Consider the following 26,699-nt stretch of genomic DNA (forward strand, 5'->3'; position numbering starts at 1 on the left):
CAAAGCCCATGGATGTACCGTTACACTGATTGAAGAACTTTCCTTGCCATTCAAAGTAACTATAGAACAACGTGAAATGCATTAATTCCAAAATGAAAAGTTGTTGTGATTCATCTAGATCGCTCTGTAGTAAACTCCATTCTAATGCTTCAATCCCCTCACTGTGCGGGATTGAAGTGTACAATGATACTATATCTATAGTACACAGTAGGTAGATTGAGTCTTCTTGGAATTCAATTGACTTTAATAATTTCAGGAAGGCTGTTGGATCCTTGATATGTGTTACACATTTCTGAACGATGGGCTGCAAGAATCTATCAACAAATCTCCCTATCGGTTCCGAGATGGAGCCACAAGCCGAGACTATGGGTCTGAATGGAGGATTGACAGGATCCTTATGTATTTTTGGCAACATGTACAGTCGCGGTCTTCTCGGATATTTCACTTCGAGAAATCTTTTGGTTTTGTCACTTATCCAATTCATTTCTTTTGCATGCTCTATTATTTTCTGTAAAATCGTCTGATATTCTTGTGTGGGATCATGATCAAGGGGCAAATAGATATCTTGGTTGGCGACGTGATTATTAACACTGTTGATATAGAAATCAGTATCCATCACGATCAGGGCACCTCCTTTATCGGCTTTTTGGAATGTTAACTTCTTGTTATTGCACAGATTTCTCAATGTATTCCATTCCTTGGTTGATAAGTTTGTTTTCGCAGGTTTCGTAAAAGGAATTTTTTGTACATCCGCAAGCACGGACCTTTCAAAGGCTTCAATGGTCTTATGAGATGTTGGAGCACAGAATGTGCTCTTGGGTTTAAAGTCCTTATCCCAACTTCCTTCCATGGATGTTTTTGGTGTATCTTTGAAAAAATATCTCAATTTCAAAGAGCGAAAAAATCTGAATAAGGATATTTCCGTTTCACCCAATGATGATCTATAAGTCGGAACGAATGTCGTGCCCTTATTTAGCAATCTTTCTTCTGCTGTGGTCAAACATTTTGATGATATATTGATGATTAAGTTGTTTTCGCCATTTGGCTCCTCGTTCTTTTTGCTATTTCTTCCTCTGTTTCCTTTTCCTCGTCTATTACATGAGGGGGAGCGTTGGCTTCTGGACTTGTCTCTAAAAAAGAAACCTGTTTAGTTGTGCTCTGTTGTTGTTTTTGAACTTGTTGCGCAGGTCTTCTGGAATGTGTCATCTCAGAATCTGAAACTATACTCTCCTGTGAGGATGTTGGCGTGGTTTTTTGTGGTTGAGGAGCAGATTGCCATTTTTTTTGGTTGTAGATTTCAGCCCATGTGTACACTTCCTCTAACTTGTAATCAATAGTGTCACGACGGTATTTACGTACCTTGCGTTCATTCACTTCTTTTGCATATCGGTCAAGTTTTGTATTGATGTCTTCAAGTGTTTTCTCTAAATCCGGAATTTTATTGATTTCTGATTTCAAGTTTTTGATCTCGTCTTCCAATTCAATTAGCACCTTTGATAGCTCTTCGACGATTAGTAAAATTAAGTCTAATGAGCATTTGTTAAGGATCTGATACCATTTTTCAATGAACTTTTTGTTATTCCTACATAGCATCGGTTTCAGGGCTATTCTTAACCCTCTGGGTATCCTTTGATTTTTATGATAGTGGATCAACGTGGTGGCGTGCAACCTTTGATTGATCTCTTTTCTGCTGATGTATTCTAATTGTTTTAAAAGTTGTGCAGTGGTCGTTTTTTGGGTGGTGAAAAGCCTGGTCTCCTGGATGAGTCCATAAATGTCTTTAGCAGCTTCTGCTGTATATCCGAGTGTTTCAGCTTTGTTGCTTGTTAATAGAGCAATATCATCTAATTGCATGATTGCGGTGGTGCAATCAGGGATATGGTTGACTGTGGCAAATTATAAAAATTGTGTTATCCCTGTGCACACTGTTCACATGATATTTTGACAAAAGTTTTTCCCAGGTGTCCTTTTCTGTGTACGAACTTTTTCATGTTTTGTTATACGTTGTTATACAGTGGTATTTGAATCATGAGGTTTATATTTACATTTGTGAACCCACGCTCTTTATCACCTTTTTTATTCTTTTATTGTTTAAGAATTTCTTTTAGTCATTCTGTATGCACATGATGAAACATTCACACTGTATTGATGGTGTTTAGTTCCTTCAATATGGCGGCGCGAAGCACTTGCACTCACGTCACGTGACGATGTCACACGCAAAGGTCTTATGTGTTGATTGGTTCAGTAGCCCCAGGACGTAGACAGTCTCATGTCATGTGACCGCTGTCACATGTCAAACCCCCTTCCGCATTAATTTAAACACACAGTTAAGCCGCCCGCTCATGGCGTCTGAAGTATTTGTAGAGACGACCAGTCCCCGTCTTCAAGTAAGTGCGAGAGAGGGTTTTTATGGTAACGAACCGGCGCTAAGGCGCAATCTATTTAAAGATAGGGGCGCGCGTCTAGGGAATCCGATATATTATTCTATTACGCTTACTAATCACAATGTAGACAGGCATGCACGTGCAATAGATAGCTGGTGTTGCAGTTTGTTGAAATTTCCGTGCAATGAAGCCACATTGAGTGAATTGTTTTGGCACTAAGACAGAATACTTGTCGTGTTATAATATCGTGTTTACAGCATTTGTGTTTGCACTGTTTTCAGATGATTGTATACAGTATGCCGTTTTGCTATGATAGTGAGGTGGTTACTAACCTGGTCCTGTATGTTTTCATTGCAGACCCCTGAAGAAGGGTCCTTGTTTTCCTTTGACCCGAAATGCATTGGGTGTTACTTTGAAGATTGGGAAATGAATTTAATGATACGATAAGTTGGACATACTTATCATTTGAAAGATGGAAATAAACGTTTGAATCAACGATAAAATGTTATGAGTTTCTTGAGTTACAATTAGTTTTGGAACAGTAAAAGGGAACGAACTGTTCCGCATGTAATTGAGCGCGCTTCCTTTGTGAGAAGGTCCTTTCTCACTCCATCTCCTTGTTATACTAAGGCACGGTTTTGATGACGTGCAACAGGAGCAGCGCCGACCAGAACGTAAAAACTTTTGTCAAAATATCATGTGAACAGTGTGCACAGGGATAACACAATTTTTATAATTTGCCACAGTCAACCACATCCCTGATTGCACCACCGCAATCATGCAATTAGATGATATTGCTCTATTAACAAGCAACAAAGCTGAAACACTCTGATATACAGCAGAAGCTGCTAAAGACATTTATGGACTCATCCAGGAGACCAGGCTTTTCACCACCCAAAAAACGACCACTGCACAACTTTTAAAACAATTAGAATACATCAGCAGAAAAGAGATCAATCAAAGGTTGCACGCCACCACGTTGATCCACTATCATAAAAATCAAAGGATACCCAGAGGGTTAAGAATAGCCCTGAAACCAATGCTATGTAGGAATAACAAAAAGTTCATTGAAAAATGGTATCAGATCCTTAACAAATGCTCATTAGACTTAATTTTACTAATCGTCGAAGAGCTATCAAAGGTGCTAATTGAATTGGAAGACGAGATCAAAAACTTGAAATCAGAAATCAATAAAATTCCGGATTTAGAGAAAACACTTGAAGACATCAATACAAAACTTGACCGATATGCAAAAGAAGTGAATGAACGCAAGGTACGTAAATACCGTTGTGACACTATTGATTACAAGTTAGAGGAAGTGTACACGTGGGCTGAAATCTACAACCAAAAAAAATGGCAATCTGCTCCTCAACCACAAAAAACCACGCCAACATCCTCACAGGAGAGTATAGTTTCAGATTCTGAGATGACACATTCCAGAAGACCTGCGCAACAAGTTCAAAAACAACAACAGAGCACAACTAAACAGGTTTCTTTTTTAGAGACAAGTCCAGCAGCCAACGCTCCCCCTCACGTAGTAGACGAGGAAAAGGAAACAGAGGAAGAAATAGCAAAAAGAACGAGGAGCCAAATGGCGAAAACAACTTAATCATCAATATATCATCAAAATGTTTGACCACAGCAGAAGAAAGATTGCTAAATAAGGGCACGACATTCGTTCCGACTTATAGATCATCATTGGGTGAAACGGAAATATCCTTATTCAGATTTTTTCGCTCTTTGAAATTGAGATATTTTTTCAAAGATACACCAAAAACATCCATGGAAGGAAGTTGGGATAAGGACTTTAAACCCAAGAGCACATTCTGTGCTCCAACATCTCATAAGACCATTGAAGCCTTTGAAAGGTCCGTGCTTGCGGATGTACAAAAAATTCCTTTTACGAAACCTGCGAAAACAAACTTATCAACCAAGGAATGGAATACATTGAGAAATCTGTGCAATAACAAGAAGTTAACATTCCAAAAAGCCGATAAAGGAGGTGCCCTGATCGTGATGGATACTGATTTCTATATCAACAGTGTTAATAATCACGTCGCCAACCAAGATATCTATTTGCCCCTTGATCATGATCCCACACAAGAATATCAGACGATTTTACAGAAAATAATAGAGCATGCAAAAGAAATGAATTGGATAAGTGACAAAACCAAAAGATTTCTCGAAGTGAAATATCCGAGAAGACCGCGACTGTACATGTTGCCAAAAATACATAAGGATCCTGTCAATCCTCCATTCAGACCCATAGTCTCGGCTTGTGGCTCCATCTCGGAACCGATAGGGAGATTTGTTGATAGATTCTTGCAGCCCATCATTCAGAAATGTGTAACACATATCAAGGATACAACAGCCTTCCTGAAATTATTAAAGTCAATTGAATTCCAAGAAGACTCAATCTACCTACTGTGTACTATAGATGTAGTATCATTGTACACTTCAATCCCGCACAGTGAGGGGATTGAAGCATTAGAATGGAGTTTACTACAGAGCGATCTAGATGAATCACAACAAATTTTCATTTTGGAATTAATGCATTTCGCGTTGTTCTATAGTTACTTTGAATGGCAAGGAAAGTTCTTCAATCAGTGTAACGGTACATCCATGGGCTTTGGGGGGCTCCCTCATATGCCAATATCTATATGAACAAATTCGAACATGATCACATCCTTGAAAATCCTTGTTGGACAAATGACTTAGTAGTATTCAAGCGTTATATTGATGACATATTTGTGATTTGGAAAGGGGAAAAATCTGACCTTATACAAAACATAGAGCAGCTTAATACATACAACGAAAGGATCAAATTCACGTATACAGTGGAGAACACATCTATTGCTTTCCTGGATGTCAAAGTGTCATTACACAACAACAAATTGAGTACTACGGTACACACTAAACAAACTGATCGGAATTCTTGTCTATTATTTCAGAGCTTTCACCCGGAGACATTGAAAAAACACCTGCCAACGTCTCAATACACAAGATTAAAGCGTATAACCAGCAATGAACTTGACTTACAAGCATCTTTCGAGATTCAAACTCAAAAATACCCCAGTAGAGGGTATCCGGAAACAGTCTTAAATGAATCTCTGAACAGAGTGAAAGCAAGATCCAGAGAGTCTTTACTGAAAACCAATGTCCTACGCAGTATGAGTAAAACTGTATGTGTACTTAAATACTCCACGGATGCAACACGAATCAAGCGAATTTTGAACCAACATTGGTCATTGATTGTGAGAGAACCGGATTTGAGTGAGCTATACAATGACAGAATTACATTTGCTTTTCAGAGATCACACAATCTTAAAGAAATGTTAAACGCACCCAATAAAGCTAAAACATCATACAAAGGGATGTCCAGATGTCAAAATTGTGTCCATTGTGGCAATATGATCATTGGCAACCAGTTCACACACCCAACCAAAGGATATCAAATAGATTTACAACATTCATCTACATGTGACACTAAGAATATCATTTATGCCATTAAGTGTCCTTGTGGCAAAGTGTACGTGGGCCAAACAGAACGTAAACTGAAAGTGCGTATTACGGAACACAAAAGTAATATCAGACTCGCTAATATCAAATCCATGGTGGCTCAACACTGGACACAATCACGCCACCAAATCTCACAATTAAGATGCACGATTCTCGAGGTGATAAAACAACGCCCTGACATGGACCCTAATAAACAGAGACTACAAAGAGAGTTTTTTTGGATCAAAAAATTGAATACCCTACAACCGGTAGGGATGAATGACAGGATTGAACACACGTGTTTTTTGTAAATGTACCTTAGCATTGGGGACAGAGCCTGTCCTTTTCCCAGGTGTCCTTTTCTGTGTACGAACTTTTTCATGTTTTGTTATACGTTGTTATACAGTGGTATTTGAATCATGAGGTTTATATTTACATTTGTGAACCCACGCTCTTTATCACCTTTTTTATTCTTTTATTGTTTAAGAATTTCTTTTAGTCATTCTGTATGCACATGATGAAACATTCACACTGTATTGATGGTGTTTAGTTCCTTCAATATGGCGGCGCGAAGCACTTGCACTCACGTCACGTGACGATGTCACACGCAAAGGTCTTATGTGTTGATTGGTTCAGTAGCCCCATGACGTAGACAGTCTCATGTCATGTGACCGCTGTCACATGTCAAACCCCCTTCCGCATTAATTTAAACACACAGTTAAGCCGCCCGCTCATGGCGTCTGAAGTATTTGCAGCGACGACCAGTCCCCGTCTTCAAGTAAGTGCGAGAGAGGGTTTTTATGGTAACGAACCGGCGCTAAGGCGCAATCTATTTAAAGATAGGGGCGCGCGTCTAGGGAATCCGATATATTATTCTATTACGCTTACTAATCACAATGTAGACAGGCATGCACGTGCAATAGATAGCTGGTGTTGCAGTTTGTTGAAATTTCCGTGCAATGAAGCCACATTGAGTGAATTGTTTTGGCACTAAGACAGAATACTTGTCGTGTTATAATATCGTGTTTACAGCATTTGTGTTTGCACTGTTTTCAGATGATTGTATACAGTATGCCGTTTTGCTATGATAGTGAGCTGGTTACTAACCTGGTCCTGTATGTTTTCATTGCAGACCCCTGAAGAAGGGTCCTTGTTTTCCTTTGACCCGAAATGCATTGGGTGTTACTTTGAAGATTGGGAAATGAATTTAATGATACGATAAGTTGGACATACTTATCATTTGAAAGATGGAAATAAACGTTTGAATCAACGATAAAATGTTATGAGTTTCTTGAGTTACAATTAGTTTTGGAACAGTAAAAGGGAACGAACTGTTCCACATGTAATTGAGCGCGCTTCCTTTGTGAGAAGGTCCTTTCTCACTCCATCTCCTTGTTATACTAAGGCACGGTTTTGACGACGTGCAACAGGAGCAGCGCCGACCAGAACGTAAAAACTTTTGTCAAAATATCATGTGAACAGTGTGCACAGGGATAACACAATTTTTATCAAATAATGCAGGACATACTGCAACTGGGGGACAATGGGCAATTGATGCATAATGGAACGCTTGGGGGTTCGCCTTGAACAAGTGTTATTGAGGGCATGGACCCACGGTTACCTAGCAACAATAGTTATGAGGCCCACCACCGCAGGCAAGGAGTGGAATACTGATTCACCCGATGCATGCACACACATTAATGATACCTCTGATTACTAATACACCACTCACCCTGTGCCACCTCTCGCTGGCATAACTGTTACTACTAGTTGGGGCAGTCGTTGAACGTTGCATTGCAAAACTTACAGAAACGTGTTTTGTTGACTATTATGTATGCTTTTTCATGTTACTGGGGAATATAGTGAAGGAGAGGGGGGGGGGTATATGAAAGCACGCTATTGTAAAAACCAATAACGTTCTTTAAAAAAAAAGTATCTCTACCAGAAAGGGCGTTATCTAAGGTAAGTAGAATAATCATTCATTCCACAGTGAAAGATCTCTGCATAAACAACACTGTATTTGAAACATGTTGAGTGAGGTTTTACCTTAATTTAACATTATTTTAGCATAAAAACTATGTAAATGGAGAGGGGAATTATATTGTTTAAAAGAACAGTTTGATGCCTGCCTCATTCCTGGTTCCTGAAAACTATTACAATATTGTACTTTTTTTGTCTTTTCTGTCTTCTTGAACATATGCTTGGTGGTCAGACTTGCTTAAGTTTATATTACTGTAAATGAAAAGCTTGACACATTTTGGGTGTCAGAGCTGGTTGCAGTTAAACTCACATTCAGTCTTATCCTTGCCGACTATAAGAGTTGGCAGAGGAGTGGGAGTTGTTAATTAGGACTCATAACATTATCTATTTCCAGGTGCTCCTACCTCTAGAGACTAGAAGCATGCTTGTTAGCATTCCTTTATCCCATAATCCAATGCAATCTGGTCATCAGTATATCATATTGCAGGGAAGGATGCAAGTTATATACACGTCGTATGCCTTGGGAAATAGGGTTTAGCAGTGGACCACAGTAATGTATATGTGCTCTTTTAGGGGTGGTGAGCTTAGAAAGAACTGTTATCTTCAAAGAGAACATTGAAGACAGGCATTTGCTGCAACACTCTCTTTTTCGGTTAGAAGCATCAAAGAATGCTTGACTGTAACAAGTGGTTTAGTAGCTCTTTCTTAATAGACCAGCACAGCAGTTGATTGAATTGGACCCTACATCTCTCCAGAGGAATTTACATATTGGAACATTCTAAAAGGAAATCTGTTTAAAATGAAGAAAGTGACATGCAGTTCGTCTATCAACATCATAAACACCAAGTATATGTGTGTTGGTAATTAAACTTGCTACAGGTAATGTTGATTGGAATGCTGTATAATGTTTAAGCTAAACTACTGTGTTGCGCGATATGTACAACTACCTGTATGTCTATTGGTGAAGGAGGATGGGTGACTGCATATCTGTTGCTTCTTATGCACCGTTGTCTAGAGGTCTGTGTTCAAAGCCATCAGTATGTCGGTGTGTATGTGTTTGGGTGTCTATGCGAGTGTTGTTATGTTCATGACCAGATGTCTATGCGTGTTGTTTTGATCAAGATCTATGTCAAAGTGCATCTGGGTGGTCAGGTACTATTTTCTTCAACTAAATAAAACCCAAATATAATGACTTTGCTATATGTCAAGAACTTGTAGCCTATGTTCTTAAAGAACATGATCATTTGAAGCTTCTGAGATGTGTGTGAAACAAATATGTTGGTGTGAGGGCCTGTGATCTTATCCTAAAACATTTGGTATTTTAAAAGAAAGTACATTATCCCACTCATTCACAGGAACATTAGCTGGACCTAATTTAAACTAGAAATGTGGCACTTCATCTGCTTTACCCAGTGGTCATTTTACCATCTGATTAAGAGTCACTTTGGTTACAAATACAGCTACCTTGGTTAGGATTCAACTGAAGCCTAGGCCTAGTTCATCCTAAAGCAGCCTAAGTTAATATGTTGACTCCTTTCTGGTCTTATAGAGAGGAACTGAATAACTACTTTGCAAAGGCGCCCTGCAGATGTCTTGGGCCTATACTGTTGGAGGATGTGCATAATGATTCAAGTGATGGCTACTGTGAATACATTTACAACTCACACCTAACCCACCCCTAATTGTGGATAGCCATGGAAAGCATGTCAGCTGATGCTAGATGTCATAAGAATAAACTACCAAAGTATACATGTCCTACTATCCCAAAAATATATTGGGCTTCTACAACTGAAAAAGCCCAAAATCCATTTAAATCCTTGTTCCAACTTACGTATTAAGCAGTTGATCAACTCAGTTCCAACCCCTTTGTCAAACCGATTGGAAGATGATTTAGGATTTATTTTTAAACTACATTTTCCTAAAATCTTTGAACAGCCCTACCTCCACCTGTTTGAGCCCTTAAATATGTTAACTCATCATTTGAACTTGTTCTAGGTTGCATTCTAAAGGACCATGTCCCTTTTATTCACTTAAGCCACTGAGATGCTCAATATATCCATCTGGCAGAGGTGGTCCCGGCATGCCTTAATTATAGTAATACTTCTTTTCCCCCCAAACATGTACACTATTAAAAACTTACCGATCCACTCCAAGAAAGTAGTGAAAGTAGCCAATTGCATGCCTTGTATCTTGGTTTATTGAAAGTCCCAGCTGGACAGATCCCAGATGACACAGAATGCTGGAATTTAGTTGATTTGTGGAAAAGGCAGCATGTCGCAGAAACAGGATGAATGTCCCACATTTGTGCACTCTGATTCAATGATCATTCTTTCTGTTAGTGATATTTGCTACTATCAACTCTTCAGTTAGACACCATTGTTTGCTGTTCTACGCAAAAATTATCTTTGCCTTTTAAACACATTTCAGCATATGTATTCATTAGACAAGGTGTAATAATTTAAACTTTTCTTTATTTTAGCCCAAAGCATTCAATACTGAAATTCTCAGCATGCTCGTTCTAGATGGGGAGGCCATTTACAGTCTAACAGCCAATCCATTTTTGCTGCTTTTGTCGAGGGTTATTCTCATTAACCTGAGGAATCTCTTCCCAGCATTTCAGGTACGTTCACTTCAAAGTTTGCATATTAAAAATATTTCTTTCTCTGATTTACTGCTTAACACTTTTTTTGCTTTTAATTACTTTGAATATGAGAGCATGAAAGATATCCTAAGTAAATTAATCCTTGATTACTAGAGTACCCAGGATGAAAATTATAAGCTGTTAAATTTAGCATGGGTAGTGTAAACAATAGGTTAGAGAATGTATTTTAGTTTACTGACCTCAGCTCTATGAAGCTAATTGACGCACGCCTCAGATGGCAAGTCTTCCGGAGTGTTGCTTAACTATCAACCACCTTTAAGCGTGGGGAACTTTAAAAAGTCAATGAAAAACCTGCTATCTTTACTGGTAAATAATCTATGCATACATATTTCTCAGAATATAAATATCTCAAATCATGATCTAGGGCATATAATGTTTTTGCCAGAAAAGAATGTGCTCAGTCGAGGGACATTTGTCCTACAACACCATGTAATAATTTTTAGGTACTTTCCCCCAGCACCCTCTAATCCTAAAGTGAAATAGTTACCAACCCATTAAAAACATGAAATAAGGAGGACATCGCAGAAGATGAAAACTTTAATAGCCAAATTGCATCTTTTGTTGAAGGATTTGCAAAAATGTGTAAATTATTCTTTAGTCTCAATTTAACCTCTGGTGCATTGAACTAAGTTCACCGGTGTCACCCTGAGATGGGAAACCAAACCTTATAGAACTACGCCAGTGTTTTACTTCACGCAATAGTTGGCGCACAGTGTGGACCCATATTTTACACTTACATCTTAATCTTAAGTAGTCCTTTCACTGTTCACACACATGTAAACCATTATAAAGTCCTTACGGAGACTTCTGTAATAATTATGGTTACCTCCTACTGGGGATAAGGGAGAACCTATTTCCATAGGTTTTTCAAGCTTGACTTTTAAAAGCTTATTTCCCATGCTGATGAGTTTCTAATTATTTAATTCCATTTTCAATTGAATCAGTTTACTATGAAGGCACCTCTAGTGATAGGAGCCAATTACAGGGAAGCAGTCACTCAACATCTCAGATCACGGGGTGGGGGCATTACTTTTGTAGTTGCTGCACATGCAGCATATGCATTTGAGACAGTTTACTCATCTTCGAGTTTGGGCTTATCGGTTCTGCTTTATGGTATTTTTTAGAATATGCAGCAGTAGATCCCCCAGCATACCAAGATATGTAAATCCCTCCTACTTACCAGGAAAACCAGAACTGTTTCACTAGTCAATTACTCCACATGCACAGAAATGTCTACCTGGGAGCTTTTGCCCTCTTCTCAAAGCAAGGCTGGTAACGCCAACTCAAGTAAAAACTATTAGTCCTCAGACTATTAACGCTTTCATGGGTGAGGTGAAACAAGGAAAAATGGCCTTCTGGATTACAAGAACTATCGGTTGGATGCGGGGAATCCATTCACCCACCCCCCAGGACAAACATAGTATGTGTTTTCCTCTTGGGATGGTGCCACCCGTAGAGCAGTGTAACTTGGGATCATCCGGCTGCCCGACTTGCCTCGGGGAAGTTCTTCCGAGAGCGTCCACACTTGGACAGGACACCACACCTTGGTGGGTGTCTGGAGCCGGCATGACCATGGGAGAAAGTTTCTCCTTCTAGATAGGTTACTACTAGGATCAGCGGGACTCTGTCCCCGCACCAATGAGGAGTGGTAGGTAGGACTCTTTCCACCCACCACCATTGTGCAGGTAGTTTTGCACTTAGGTCCTGATGAAATGCTATGGCCCAGTGTTGGCCGGAAGGCATGAAACGTTGACCACATCACACGAGTTGAGCGTCGCTCTACTGGACCCTTAAGCCAGGGAGCAGCCACTCCATTTCCTTTTTAACAAGGGTGAGAACCATACCAATGAAGTAGCTGTTTTGGATTTTCCAACCTTTTTTAACACCACTCTCACTTTTTTCACATCTACACTTCCTTCTAGGGCCCTCACACCCACAGCACCATATGGCAGGAACAAAAGATCTCCGCTAAAGAGCCCCTTTAGGGATTCCCGTCGGGTATTGCAGCGCCGACTCAATGAGGAGCAAGTCCATATGATGAAGCATGACACCTAGCTTGCTGGTTGTGTGAAGACTCTAGTTCCGAAAAGGAGAATTCCCTCCTTCTGCCTCTGTAACAATTCTCTTCCCTTTTTTACTTGGGGAACAGTACACTCTTCTTGTTAGGCATTGCTTGGGCACATGTGCTGGACCCCGTTAAACAGCCCTATTAGTCCCTCCTTTTGTGATAGGGTATCCATTCACCCACCCCACAGGAGAAACATAGCATGTGTTTTCCTGTTGGGATGGTGCCACCCGTAGAGCAATGTAACTCCTGGGGAGGCATATTTGCATTAATCTATGCTAGTACACATAGCACGCCTTCATTGGCAGAACTCCCTGATGTACTGAAACAAGCACACAAGGAAGACGGTGCAGCACCAGCTCTGGACTTAATGTATAAAACTAATGGGAAATTTCTCCACGGTTCCCTTTATCATCCTATGTAACATTAAGGGAGAAGCTTCAAAGATTGCGAATGAGAACTACCTAAAATAATCACATATGTCTACACCTCTGTGGGTCATGATACCATATGTATTTGAGCCATTAAGCCACATTTAAACCCTAAAAATTAGACTGAGGGTTCCATTAAAAAGAAATCTGCAATGGAAGTAAAGAAGAAACAGAGGGAGAAAGAGAAAAGACAACTGGATCACCAACATCCCGAGAATCCGGTAGTGGTGGTTACAACCTAAGAAACCATGAGAAAATTAAAAAGCCTGAACGATATTGGCTTTCTAATATCCTATCTTCACATTCTTTCGAGAACACTGATGGTAAACATACCGATCTGAGTATCGAAGAAAGGGGGAGTATAGCAGGAAAGATGAAGCCGGATGTGAGACTAATGTCAGCATAAAGAGGGAGGAGAATGGATTGGAATTTAAAACTCCACTAAAAAAGAAGAAAGTCGCAGGGCTTTCTGAAATATGCATGCCGATACAGGTACGACGACTCCTGCAGATCCAGACTTGGGCAAGAGCACTTCTAGAGAGTGCAGCAGAAGTTAAGATTGTGCATCTGACTCTTCCAAAATTTCCTGATGCATATACGAATGATGAATGTATAAGAGTTGAAACTCACGATAGACATGTAAATCCTCCTGATAGGGTTTCCGATTTAAATATACGGATTAAGGGGGACATACCATGCACTATTAAACCAATCTTCTGGTCACATTTATTGGATGATCATGATATTATATTAACCAAAGAAGACTGGATGCTGGTCTTTGATAGGGAGGCAACCTAGGAGGAGGAAATCAACTGTGTAGCCTACGCTCTCTCATAGAACCTGAAGATACGAAGGAAATTTACACCAGTGATTGGGCTGTAAACAGGCCCCAGGTTTGTATCGGGCAGAGTGGAATAGAGAATCTGTTCCACATGTTATTTCTTTACACAGTGAGCCACAAGCTCAGGCTCAATACCCTTTAAAGCCAGAAGGCAAACATGGCATTAAAGCAATACTAGATCAGCTATAGTATCAAGGAATAATAACACCTTCCCTCTTATCCATGAGCGCGACCCTTTTTCCCATCTTAAAACCTGACTGCTGTTTTAGGATAGTCTTTGACTATAGGAATTTCAATGCACCTACACAAACTTACGCAGTGCATAATGTGCATAGCACAGGATTAATTATCAATTTGGTGCAGGAAAAAATGCGAAAGATCCAGTGAGCTCTTTACTCAAAATATTGCACCTGAACGTGAGTATCTAACCGGCTTTAGTTTCCACGGGGTCTAATTTTCTTTTCAACATTTTCTTATGGGCTATAAAAACAGTACTGGCTTGTTCTCAGCACGCATTATGGTGATCTTACAGCCAGATTCTGAGGTATTATTAAATATTGATGATGTCTAACTCACAGATAATGATTTAGACTTACACCATGACCCGAGTGGACAGGGTTGTAACCTTGTTAACTTCTCAAGATTATAAAATGTATTGCATTCCTGATGGTAATCTTCCTAGGATACAAATTATGTGATGAGGGCAAGGGTGTGGCTCCTGATGATTTCCTGCAGAAGCGTGCTACCTTGCAGCTTCCTGACGCACTGAAGCTATTAAGCTATTGCAATCCCTCCTGGGATTTCTCAACATCGGGCACACTTACTTGCCCTATTATTGTGAGTGAGTGAAGTCGCTCTATGACCTGATTTCGCCCATGTTTTCAGCAAAACGATGGACAAATGTGCGCTCTGCTATCTTGTGTGCTCTCCAAGCAGACCTTCTCATGACTAAATTTTCACAAACTAAGGATAATAAGACCAACCTAGTTATCAGAGTTATACCCAGTCACTATGGTTATACCTATGTGACCTACAATAAGGTACAGACTGTTCCCAAAGCATAGTCCCACTTGTATTCCTTAGCCAAAGCACATTTTGCTTCTGTTGAAAAATCCCTGCAGCTGTCCTGACCGCTATCTTGAAAGAGTGCCCTTTGGGTCAGGGAAAACATGCTTGTCGCTTCTGTATCATCTACTTTACCCATAGTCTTACTAGAGCTCATCCTTCTGTATGAAATAAATTGAAGTACTCTGCAGCCTACACAGCTGTGCAAGGTGTTGTGAAAGATGGTGAGTTCCATCCACAGCGCACCCACACTAAAATCTTGGGTGACAACACTGCACAACACGTAGACCTTCATGCCCTGTTACTGTCATTACAGAAAGCTGACTCGTCAGTTCCCACACTAATAATATCCGGTCTGGTGTGGTTTTCCAGAGACTCCGCGGCCCTCGGAGGCACTCGATGGCCTAATAGGGTAGGGAGAGGGGCGACACCTGACCACACACTTTGACAGAGCACTTGGGTGACATGCTCAAACATCCTTTTGCAGCGTATAGGGCTTGGGAGCGGGTGCTGAGGGAGCCCACTTCAGATGCTGATTGGGCATGCGCTTCTGCGTTGGTGCGCACAGTGTCTTGCAATAATAGATTCAAGCTGCTTCATTTCCACTTTTTACACCGCACCTATAAAACACCTTGTAAACTAAACTGAGTGGATCCCACAGAAAGGGGTGTAAGTGTGTACGCTGTGGGGAGGTGGGCACCATCTTTTTTACATCTGGCTAGGGAATGTGTTGGGGTCCAGGTATAGTGGGGGAAGGTGATACACACTGGCGTGGGGGCAGAGGATGAGATGTTACTATGGTCTCAATTACTTGACAACTTTATTGAGGATGAAGATCTAAGCACTGACGATAGTTCTGCGCCGGAGGGGAACTGGCCAGGTTGCTGGTAGTCCTGTCATGTATATGGCGACCAAGTGTGTTGTTAATGTGAGACTTTCTTTCTGATGTTCTGCTCAATGACTTGGGCCTTTACCAAATTGCATTAATCAATGTATGTATTTCTTTGATGGTGCCACACCTTACATGTGGAGTGAACCTGTATTTGTAACTGCCTTCATTTCATACCCGTTGGGGTGTTATGTATGTAACTGACACTCGTGCACTCTGTTTCCTTTTGTATTGCATTATTGAAACTAATAAAATATAGTTTAAAGAAAAAAGAAAGAATAAACCACTTTGGGGAAAGGTAGCTGTCTTACAAGATAAGCTGCTATTGGTCCATGTGAGGCACGCTTTGGGCCAGAGGCTTGATGGTGTTCATGCCACAGGAAACTGTGCGGCTTACCTCGCTTCAGACTGTTCGAGTAGTAGTTTTAACCTGATCTCAGACGAAGATTGACCTAGATATCTGAACTGCAATAACCATAACCAAGCAAGGTGAAAAGCCACCTGCAGGTTTTCCCCCTAAATACTCCTACACCCTTAGTTCAGATAATATTCATGTATTTACTTTTCCTAGAGTAGGAGACCGGATAATACCTAAAAATCTATCTTGCATAGATTTAATCAGGAAAGCTCATGAGGGCCTGGCATCTGCTCATACAAGGGTCAGTGCAACAGTAGCAGTGCTATAGCAAGGCGATTGGTGGCCTGGTTTATACAAACAGACTAGGGATAATGTCCGGCGGTGTGACGTTTGTCCACAGATTAATCTTTCCCTTGTCACACAACCCTCGCCAGCCCCTCTCACAATCTCTAAATTCCCATTCTAGGTGATATATTTGGACCACATCGGTCCAATCCATTTTGTCAACCAATATCAATACAGATTGGTGACAATTGATTCATGTTTTCGATTCCTGTGGACGTGGCCACAGAGAAACGCATGTGCTTCAGCAGTAGTAAATGATTTGCAGTGGCTGGTGGCGATTTGGGTAGTTCATTCATTTCACTCAACTAACGGTCCTGCATTTGCTAGAAGGCTTACAGTGATTCAAGGTCTGCTCTGGAAGTTTGTCTGCAGTTCAGCAAGCAGATTAGAGCTCAGTCTAATGGCATTGTTTTTTAAATAAAATGTTTTTTTGGCATCTCAGTAAAGAACACATTCAAAACATTGTTGTGTACTGACATTTCCAGTAGGTTCAGTAGCATCTGACATCTCTTGCATCTCTTCCACCCCCTCCCTCAACACAGCTGTCATTTTTGTTCGATACAGAGTACCCAGATGTCAACCCCTCGAGATCGGTGGGAGTAAGCTACCCTATAGCTATTCCAACATCCCCACATTTTTGCCCACTTTTGGAGTGAGACGCGCCCCTCATATACCGCTCTTGCAGCCCGCATACCCCAGTCCATGTCCCCCTTTCAATCCCCGAGTTGCTGTGCCTGCTCTGCTCCCCCAATCTCGCAATGTTCTGTTTGGTTACTGCCAGTCCTAGTGTTATCCACAGATGTTTAGTAGGCACCATTTTGTAGAGGTGGTCACACTACCACTGCAAAGCGTACCCCCACACTCTCCACGACAGACTCCCAAAACCTGCGTAATGTCAGGCATTTCCATACAATATGATGCAAGGTGCCCATTTGCCCATAGCCACCCCTACAACATTTGTTGATCGCCTTACCCATCTTGAGCACTGTGTTTTGAGCATAATAGGATCAATTAAGTACCTTAAGCTGAACTAAGCGGAACCCCGTCAGTATGGCCACCTCCCGCAGGGACGTCAGGGTCTCCGTCCACTCTTCGTCTTCTAGGCTGTCTAAGTCTCAGGCTTACCTCTCCCTTAAACGCAACAGGGCACCAGGTGTGTTATTGATACATTTTTTGTATGTCAGGGACATGACTTTCCGGGCATATATTAGTCTATCAGTCTATCCTCTAGGGGCGAAGACTCTGCAAAATCAGTAGGTCTCAGTGGGAGCGAGTTCATAGTCACACTGTTGGTCTACTAAGGGGATGACATCCCCCTGAGCCCATAGAGCTCCAACACGTGAAAAGCCAAATAGGTCCCATTTATCAAACACTGGTTGTGTCCCTAGGGTATCAAATTCAGCTGCTACTCTTCAGTGTGACTTGATGGTCTTCTATGAACTCCCACCTGATGTAGTGTCATTTGGAATGTTACACTTTCAAGAATTTCGAGAGCCCTCTGACTTTGAGAATGATTTTGGATATCCTTCTGAGGATTTCGCAACTTAATCTACAGTCACTTATCTCTTTAGACTGATTCATGCTTATCAGTTGCTTCGTGACAGATACCGGATTCCATCGTGGTCCTATGTTTGAATCACCCTGGTAACTTTTCTTTTAAACCAATGGCTAACAGTGGTGATCATCTTTCTCGTGCTACTAAATGGACATTTCGTCCCTGGAAGAACAGTTTCACCCCCAGTGGTTTTTGAACTACAACCATGTTCTTCCTCCCACAGAGATCTCTTTGCTGTCAACATCACAGCTTACCCTGTGCCCAAAGGCATAGCTTGGGAGAAGGTCCCACTGAGACACTGCGATTACGATATGCAATTAAGATTTTAGTGAATGACATTGTGATTTCTGGTTCAAAGTCAAAGTCAAAAAGCTTTATTTCGATAAAATGTCATTATCATAAAAGCAGTTTAAAAGTAGTGATAAAATTAATGAAACATATCCAGTTGATAACAAGAAATACAGCATTTACTAGAATAAATATTATTTAAGAAAAAATTAAACAGAGTATTTAAGCTTTCTGGCTCGAATAGCCCAAGCCCAAAATAGAAATTTTGCTAGGGCACAAGCATAGGGTACATAACTGTCCGAAACAAGTATCCTGGTTGCCTCAGCATGGCTCCTAGTTCCAAGTTGCCGACACAAATTCTTCAGCCACACCCTTCTTGGATTGGCATATTCCTTGCAGACAAATAAAAAATGAGCCAATGTCTCTGGGTGGGCTGAACAAGATGGACACAGGTCAGTTTTGTCTGTACAGGATTTCCATGTTTTGGTAAAAGTGTTCAGTGGAAGAGTACCCGTTCTGAATTTAAAATACAAAGACCGGGCAAAGGGTTTCCCGATTGTGTCTAGATAGGGTTCTCGCCTGGGACAGTCTTTAAACATCAAAAAATCCTCTGTGAGTCTGCCAATGGATGGACTAGAGTGCCTTTGGGAGCAAGCCCAATCCCGAAAAAGGTTTTTAAGAACTTGTTTTGGAGGAGAGGTTCTGCTGGACCAAGAGTCTGATAGGCCCAAACTTGACAATAGATTTTTCATATCAGTTAACCATTTGACTCTGGCCCAGTGTGGTGACTCCATTATTTCCTCCAAACTTCTCGCATAGGCACTAAGTTTCTCTACCCGCCAAATGCGGGCCCATAATAGGAGAGGGCGAAATTTCGCAATTTCGCCGATCTGAGTACAGCCGAGGTCCATAAATAAGGGCAAAAGGGGGGTACTTTGAGGTAGCGACATAATTTGCCTACAGAATTTATTCTCAGATTTTTGCAGTGCTTGAGAAGATGCAAAGCCCCAAAGTTCAGCTCCATAAAGCGCAGAGCTGACACCTTTGGCGGCATAGATCTCTAGGACTGTTCCTATTGGTTTGAACGAACTGGAACGTTGCTCCCTTAATAGGGCACCTGTGATCCTTTTATGATTCAGCAGCATCTTATCTAGATGGGGAGTCCAATCCATTTTGTCAGAAATGCGTATCCCTAAATAATCAAATTCTTTCACCCTTTCCAGGGATTCGGTGTTTAAAATAGGGGGGCGCACTTTCTGTTTAGGGGGATTAAGGACGAGGTATTTTGTTTTATTGGTATTTATAACCAAGCCTCGGTCGGTACAAAAGGATTGGAAGTTATCCAAGAGTTTCTGTAGTCCCATAGGGGTTTTGGAGATTAGGAGCGTGTCGTCCGCGAAGAGGAGGGTCGGTATACGTACCCCCCCCAGGGATGGTTCGTCAGATGGAAATTTAAGTAAGTGCTCCACCACCCCATTAATATACAGGGAGAAAAGGGTGGGAGCCAGAACACATCCCTGGCGGACCCCTCTCTCGACCGGGATACAGCCTGTTTTCTCCCCTCCAGAACCCCACCTGATTTGGGCAAAGCTGTCTTGATGGAGCCTAACCAACAGGGACAATAAGTACTGTGGGAGCCCCATGTTGGCCAGAACCCTCCATAACGAGTCCCTGGGAACGAGGTCAAAGGCAGTCTTTAAATCGATGAATGCGAGATAAAGACTGCCCTTGCCTATCACTACCACCTTCCAGTGGATCATCATAAGCCTAAAGGCCTGCTCTATCGTTCCAGTGCCTACTCTAAAGCCGGCCTGAAAATCGGTAAGTATTTTGTTTTCATCCACCCAGTTGAGTATCCTGAGTAGAATGACTTTACCGACAACTTTTTGGCTTACATCCAGTAAGCTAATCGGCCTATAATTGGACGGATCATCCCTAGGGCCTTTCTTGTGGATGGGAACCACCTCTGCCCCCTTCCAAGAGACAGGAATGGGGGCACCCCTACAGATGGCAAGGAGAAGGGAGTGGATTAATTTGCCCCAATTAGCACCATCAGCTTTTAGCAGATCCCCAGGGATGCCATCTGGTCCTGCAGCTTTTTGTGGGATGATGGAGTTAATAGCATACTCTACTTCCTTCAGTGTAAAATCGGGATCGCCAGGGAAAAGGGAGTAGTCATCATGAAGAGAGGAATGGACAGACCCTCTTCCATTCATATCGTCATGACAGGAATACAGTTTGGAAAAATGAACCTCCCATACATGACCCGGAATATTGCAGGTTACAAGATCAATATCCGGTCTGTTTCGCGCCCGTATGGTGTCCCAGAAGGATTTAGAGTCTTTTTTCGTGCTGGCTTCCTTAAGGGTTAGCCAATAGTTATCCTCCCACTCCCTTTTTGCTACCAGTAAAGCCTTTTTATGGTCTCTTCTGGCAATTTGGATTAGAGGGAGAGACTTCCCTTTAACTGCCTCTATTAGGCGTGATTTGGTCTTCCTGCAATTTGCCGAGTACCAATCATGTGAGCCTTTTGGTTTGGGTTTCTGTTTCCCTACTGGCAATTGTACCCAAAAGAGGTCCCCAATAGTTTTTATAGCAGCTTCAAAAACAGCGGTGACCTTGTCTGCTGCTATGGTCAGATTAATAGAGCCAATTTCAGCTTGCATGCCCTTAACCACTTCGTCTATTGTGGATAGTTTATCGGTATTGCACATAAACTTACTCCACTTTAGACGCCTGCCACAAGTAGCGACAGTAATCCCCTGTGGGCGGCCAAGAGAGACTGGCAGTGCTTCAATGTTCCAAAGATTTTTTAGGGATAAGGAGAGTGGGTTATGGTCGCTCTCTACGGTATTGGTAATAACCATATCGTTAACAAAACTCCAGAGGGCCCTATCCAGCAGGATATAGTCAATCCGAGTGCATTGGCCAACCCTGTTGAAAGTGGGCGCACCCTGGAGATCAGATCGAGTGCGACCATTAACAGCTCTTAATCCAAACTCCAAAGTAAATGCATTGAGATGGATTGCACTGCGAGTCCAGCGCTTAATGGGTGGGATAGAGAGAATAGGGATACCCCATCTGCTGTCCTCTTCTCCTAAATCTGGAATTCCTTCTAGGGGGAGTGGTTCATATGTACAGTTAAAATCCCCTGCTATTAGGATATGTCCACAACCACTCTGCTCTCCCAGCTGAACCTCAAGCTCCTTCATTGTGGGTGAGATACACCCATTTTTTGTTCCCCTAATATAAACATTGTAGAGGTCAACGGCTATACTTCCCCGTAGGCCCAATAGGGAGACACCGAGAATATCCGGAGATCCTGCCTTCTTAGTGGTTATTCTGCAATTAAGCAGGATACTTATCCAGATAATAAGCCCCCCCGATGGCCGTCCCTTCCCCGCCCTGGTTTTTACTGCTGGTTCAAAGAAAGTGACAAACCCCACCCTATGCAGTGGCTCGGTAGCCCATGTCTCTTGAAAAATGCAGATATTGTGGGCATCAACCAGGGCATTCCACTCCGGGAGGCCCAGTTTCCTTGAAATCCCAGCAAGGTTCCAGCTAAGGATTTTTAACTCGCCATGCGCTGGGTTCCCGGCAGGAACCGCAATACTTCGAGGGTTAGATAAATCTACACTGTCCCTAACTGATATAGGTGATGACACCTCTAAGTTTATAGGGAGAAATGTACCCAACGATGCATCCTTTTTTCCCTCATTTACGTCATTTACATGAGGGAGGTTAGTGACTAAACCTCCCTCAGAAGGGAGTCAATCAACCTCATCCAATACACAGTACCTATTGGGATGGGCAAACTGTGTATAGGAGGGGTTAAAGGACGGGGATGGAGACGGGTCCTGCCATGGCTGTTGCCAATAATGATTGGCAATAGATGGTTGCTGGGGAAGTTGCTGCCACTGCTCAGTAGAATGGAAAGAGGGCGGTACAGAGGGGAAAGGTTGCTGCCACTGGGGACCAACATGGTACGGGACAAAGGGTGGAAAGTTAAACGGCTGTCGCCCGTGGTTAGGGACATATTGAGGGGGACGTGCAAGCCCTTGGTTAATTGAATTAGCTGGCCGATGGAAATTGGGTTTTGTCAAGTGGGGAAGGAAGTGAGATAAGGGGAGTGGTTTGATCTGGGTGGCAGGACCACTATTAGGTGATTTACAAATGAAGGTCGCAGCCCCCACATCCCTAAAATTAACAGTAATTACATCCCCTGGTATTGTTTTCTTACTCCTACCCACCCAATCACCTCTCCGTACAGTTAGAATCTCCCCACTCATACTACTAGGCAAGGGTTTATGAATTTGGAGCCACTGAGCACATTTATTTCTTAGCTCCACATAAGTCTCTTTAACTCCTTCCTTCTTTCTGGTTCAGTTTCTGTTAACTTGGATACATAGACTGTTAAACGACTGATGTCTGTCTTACAGGCATATGCTACTTTGAATAATGAGATCCTTATTTGCATTCAGCTAATTACCATGAGATGTATTGTTATCGCCATTATACACAGTAGTACATACATAGGATCAGCTTGTCCTAAGAGATTTACAATTGCACACAATGGGAACTTTGCGAGGCACTGCCTCCTGCTAGTCACCCTAACTTCTTAAATAAATAAATTCCAACTGCTTCCAAAATAAGGACAGATCTCACCGCTCCGCTTTGTTTTTTCACAGGAGCCACTGCAATTTAAAAAAAATGTAATTACCACTAACAAACTAATTAGCTCCCCTGCGTTTAGTGTGAATCTGGCTGTTAAATGATAATAGTATTGGAAAGACAATATTGATGTGAAAAGTATTTGGGGAACCAAATTTGGGCAAATCCAAGGCAAAGAAGCCTTGTTTCATGCATGCATAATTCACAGAGAAGTAATATTTCTTAACAGAACAGTCCAACAGACTACCTGTCTGGGATTTGAAACAATGAAGGACTTGAAGAAGCCTTCTTTACCAAAAGTTAACCTAACCATGTGTACTGACTGGCAACTTCAAATGAAAGAGCTCAAGACTCTCACAAAGTAGATGGTTCAAAATGCAACCTATAATTCCACTTAATATCCTATTGAGGGTTTGGCCTTATGGCCTTATGTATCGGATACCTGCATGCATTGATTCAGATACCTGCAAGCAAGTGTAGTAGTTACCACTTACAGTATAGGCAAAGTATGACAAAGATGGCTCTAACATTCGAGTCTGTTGAGTGTGAAAGATGAATTTCCCTGATTGAAGAAACATGGATTTTTCTGACTTCTTCTTGGGACCACATCCTAGCGGAAATTAACAATTCCTGGGGAGCGTTTTCTACAGAGACAACAGCGCCGTGGGCTGCCATCACTCGGCCGTGAGGGGAACGGCTCGACCCACAGCCGCACCAGCAACATTGCCGCCGTGAGGGCAGGGAACTCAAATTCCCAGGTGCCCCGGCGGTTGGGACGCCAGCAGAGCGCCCGGATGCGCGTTAAAAGAGTGGAACGCCTCTCGCCCCGCGAGTCGCGCCCGGGAGCGCCCGGGCAAAGCCCGGGCCTGATAAGCCCGTTCAAGGCCGGAGGAGGCCGGGTCGGGCCACCCCCTTTCCATCAACCGCTCAACACACCCCTGTGAGTACTTTGCCCATTTACATTGTTGTAGTTAACTGGGAAGTCTGCTATGCCGCCTAAGGAGGTTAAGGGGAGAACGGATGCCGCAAATTTCACGGGAGCCATGGACCAGTTCATAACAAGGATGAACAGTGTTGTTGATGAGGGGATCACTATAATGGAGCGACGTGTATCTCAGGAGCTGGCTATCGCAAGAAGGTCTTCTATGGGACACATTGCGATTGTGCGGTCTCCTGATAACCTAAATGTCAATAGTGGTTTAAGTGTGTCCCCTATTTTAGAACTCCCCACACCTCAGCTTCCCATTTGCGATTTGTCACAGGCTTCACTTAGTAGTCAATCTACAGCCTTAGAGTCATTGTTGTTATCGCCTCAAAAGTTTCCCAGAATGGTAACTTATTCTGTGCCCAGCATAGTTAAGATACACAACACCAGGCAACAGTGTGGGAAAGACCCGGGAGCAATCCCAAAGAATAAGCAACGATTAGTAAATAACACTGGTGTGAGGAAAGGAAAAGGTCGAAAAGCTATGAAAATAAATCCACCTACCGTGGAGCAACCTGTTGTAAATTCTGGCCCATGCTTAACTGATTCCTCCGTGCCGCATAGGGTGAGCCAGGTTACAGGTGGTCTGTCTAACCAAGATGATCAGGAGGGGGTACAGAAGGTTGAGTCAAACACCATCTATGAGGCTCTAAGACTCCTCTTAGCCCCACTAGAGGAAAGGCTGTGTAAGATTGAGGTCCACTTAAAGAGGATTGAGCGCGATGTCAAGGGCATCGTAGAACCCACTCTAAAAGATATCCCTCCTACAGTCACTAAATCTTTGGCTAAAAACCGCAAGGAAAAGGTTGTTGCCCCAGCTACCCACAAAGAAATGGCAGTTTTAAATACAGTTCATTCGGTTTTACCTGCACCTGCCGCCACCCCCCCCTATTAAGGACATAGCACCTGCCCGCGCTAATAGCTCATGTCAGCAAAAGCAGATTCCACCACAAGACATCTCAGGATGGGAGGCCCCCACTACTCAATTTAATACGGGGAAAAAAAATTTAAACTTACCCCCGGAGGTCTGTCCACTCGTGGTAGTCCTGGCAGGGGTACCAAAATTGGGTAAAAATGAGGTGGAAAGTCCCGCAAAACTTTGGAATAGGGTCACACATTGGCTAAATGCGAACAGACCCCTGCCCCCGCACCTTGTTGGCAAAATACTTATGATTCGAAGGACACCATGGGTTGGTCACTTGGCTAAAAATATAAGGGGTGACTGCATTCTGATCAATTTCGACAACCCTAGAATTGTTGATTACATTTGCAACTGGAGATACCCTAGTGCAGGTACGACTATTCATTCTTTACCATTGACCTACTTTTATCCCCCGGGTTATTTTACCCCACAGCTAGATGGCTGGACAATGGTACAGCGAAGCGGGAGGGGACCACCCCCGGGAGGATGGCATATGCCCTCCTTCAACGTGGGAAGTTTCTTTAATCATAATCGCTTTGACTGTCTGGAGGCAGTCGATTGACCCGATGCTGGAGTAAGAGAATCGAATATTTCCCCCTCCCCCTTGGGTGGTTGCTCTCCAGATCCACCTGTTTCACGACAGTCTGTGGGGCATGAGCCCTTTGATATAGCCCTGGACTCTCCTTGTACTATTAACACTGACGCCAGCCAGGTCTTAGGTGAAACTTCAAGTGTCCCAATCCCCAGTAAGGTTTATATTAACAATCTCAAAATTGTTTCGTGTACTGTGGCAGGTCTGCGAAACAAGCTTTTATTACCAGATTGGAATAGTTTTATTGATGGGTACGACATATGTTTGTTTCAGGAGACATGGAGTGTTGAACCGTTGTATAAACAGGGATTTTCTTGTTTTCATGCACCTGCTACTTCGGTTGGACGTGGCCGTCCCTCTGGAGGGCTCATGGTTTGGGTAAGGGTTGATCTTAATCTCAAGATCACTCACCACACCTCCTCTTGTTTGGATGTTATGAGACTTTCTATTGTGGGTATGAATGGTGTCCCCACCTGGGAATTCTTTAATGTATATGCAAGAGGTACCCAAGGGGGGGCCAAGTCCCCTACTATTGATATTTTAACTGATCTGCTGAAATTGTGTTCTCCTGACTCTTTAGTCCTGGTTGCAGGGGACCTTAACTGCTCGTTTGAACCTTTGGCAGTAGATGATATTTTGGGAGTGCATGAGGATGATGCCCAATGGGGCGTCCCGCCTCTTACCCTCAGGCCTGTGAGGAGATGGTCTCCTGTAGTTATTCAATTGAATGCTTTAATGATTGAATCAGGTCTTAGAGCTGCGAACGGACGTACTGTCTCCGATGCCCAGGGGGCAAATACATACAACAGAGTATTGTGTGAGAGTAGGATTGACTATATAATGGTAGACAGGAGAGCTTGGAAGTCAGTGGTAGATATGGTCATCATACCATCTGTGGAGAGTGACCATAATCCCCTGTCCCTTATATTGGTGGATCCGTGGCAGAGAAAGGAACATACCTCTTCAAATAGTGGGAGGTTAATAACTAAGCAAATTATACCTTCCAGCTGTAATAGATTTCTCAAGTGGCCAAAGTTTTGTATGGATGAACCTAGATTGAGTGTGCTGAATGGAATCCTCGGTGAGTAGTCATTAAGGCTGTCTGCAGTATGTAATGATGCGGCTGGGTCCGCAGGGGTAGAAGCCATTTACACTGTTACTATGGATC

At 42.5% G+C, this 26,699-nt stretch overlaps 1 protein-coding gene across 2 annotated transcripts in view; it reads left to right on the plus strand.

Annotated features, from left to right (window-relative positions):
- TTC27 (tetratricopeptide repeat domain 27) overlaps positions 1–26,699 on the plus strand; it is a 1,731,040-nt gene that overhangs the window by 308,438 nt on the left and 1,395,903 nt on the right. For both annotated transcript variants that reach the window (XM_078648753.1, XM_078648752.1), the window contains exon 4: positions 10,342–10,482. In XM_078648753.1, the coding sequence (XP_078504879.1) occupies positions 10,342–10,482 (141 nt within the window). The remainder of the gene's footprint in view (positions 1–10,341; positions 10,483–26,699) is intronic.

The sequence above is a fragment of the Lissotriton helveticus genome, chromosome 6 (genome assembly GCF_964261635.1).
Source record: "Lissotriton helveticus chromosome 6, aLisHel1.1, whole genome shotgun sequence".
Classification (NCBI taxonomy): domain Eukaryota; kingdom Metazoa; phylum Chordata; class Amphibia; order Caudata; family Salamandridae; genus Lissotriton; species Lissotriton helveticus.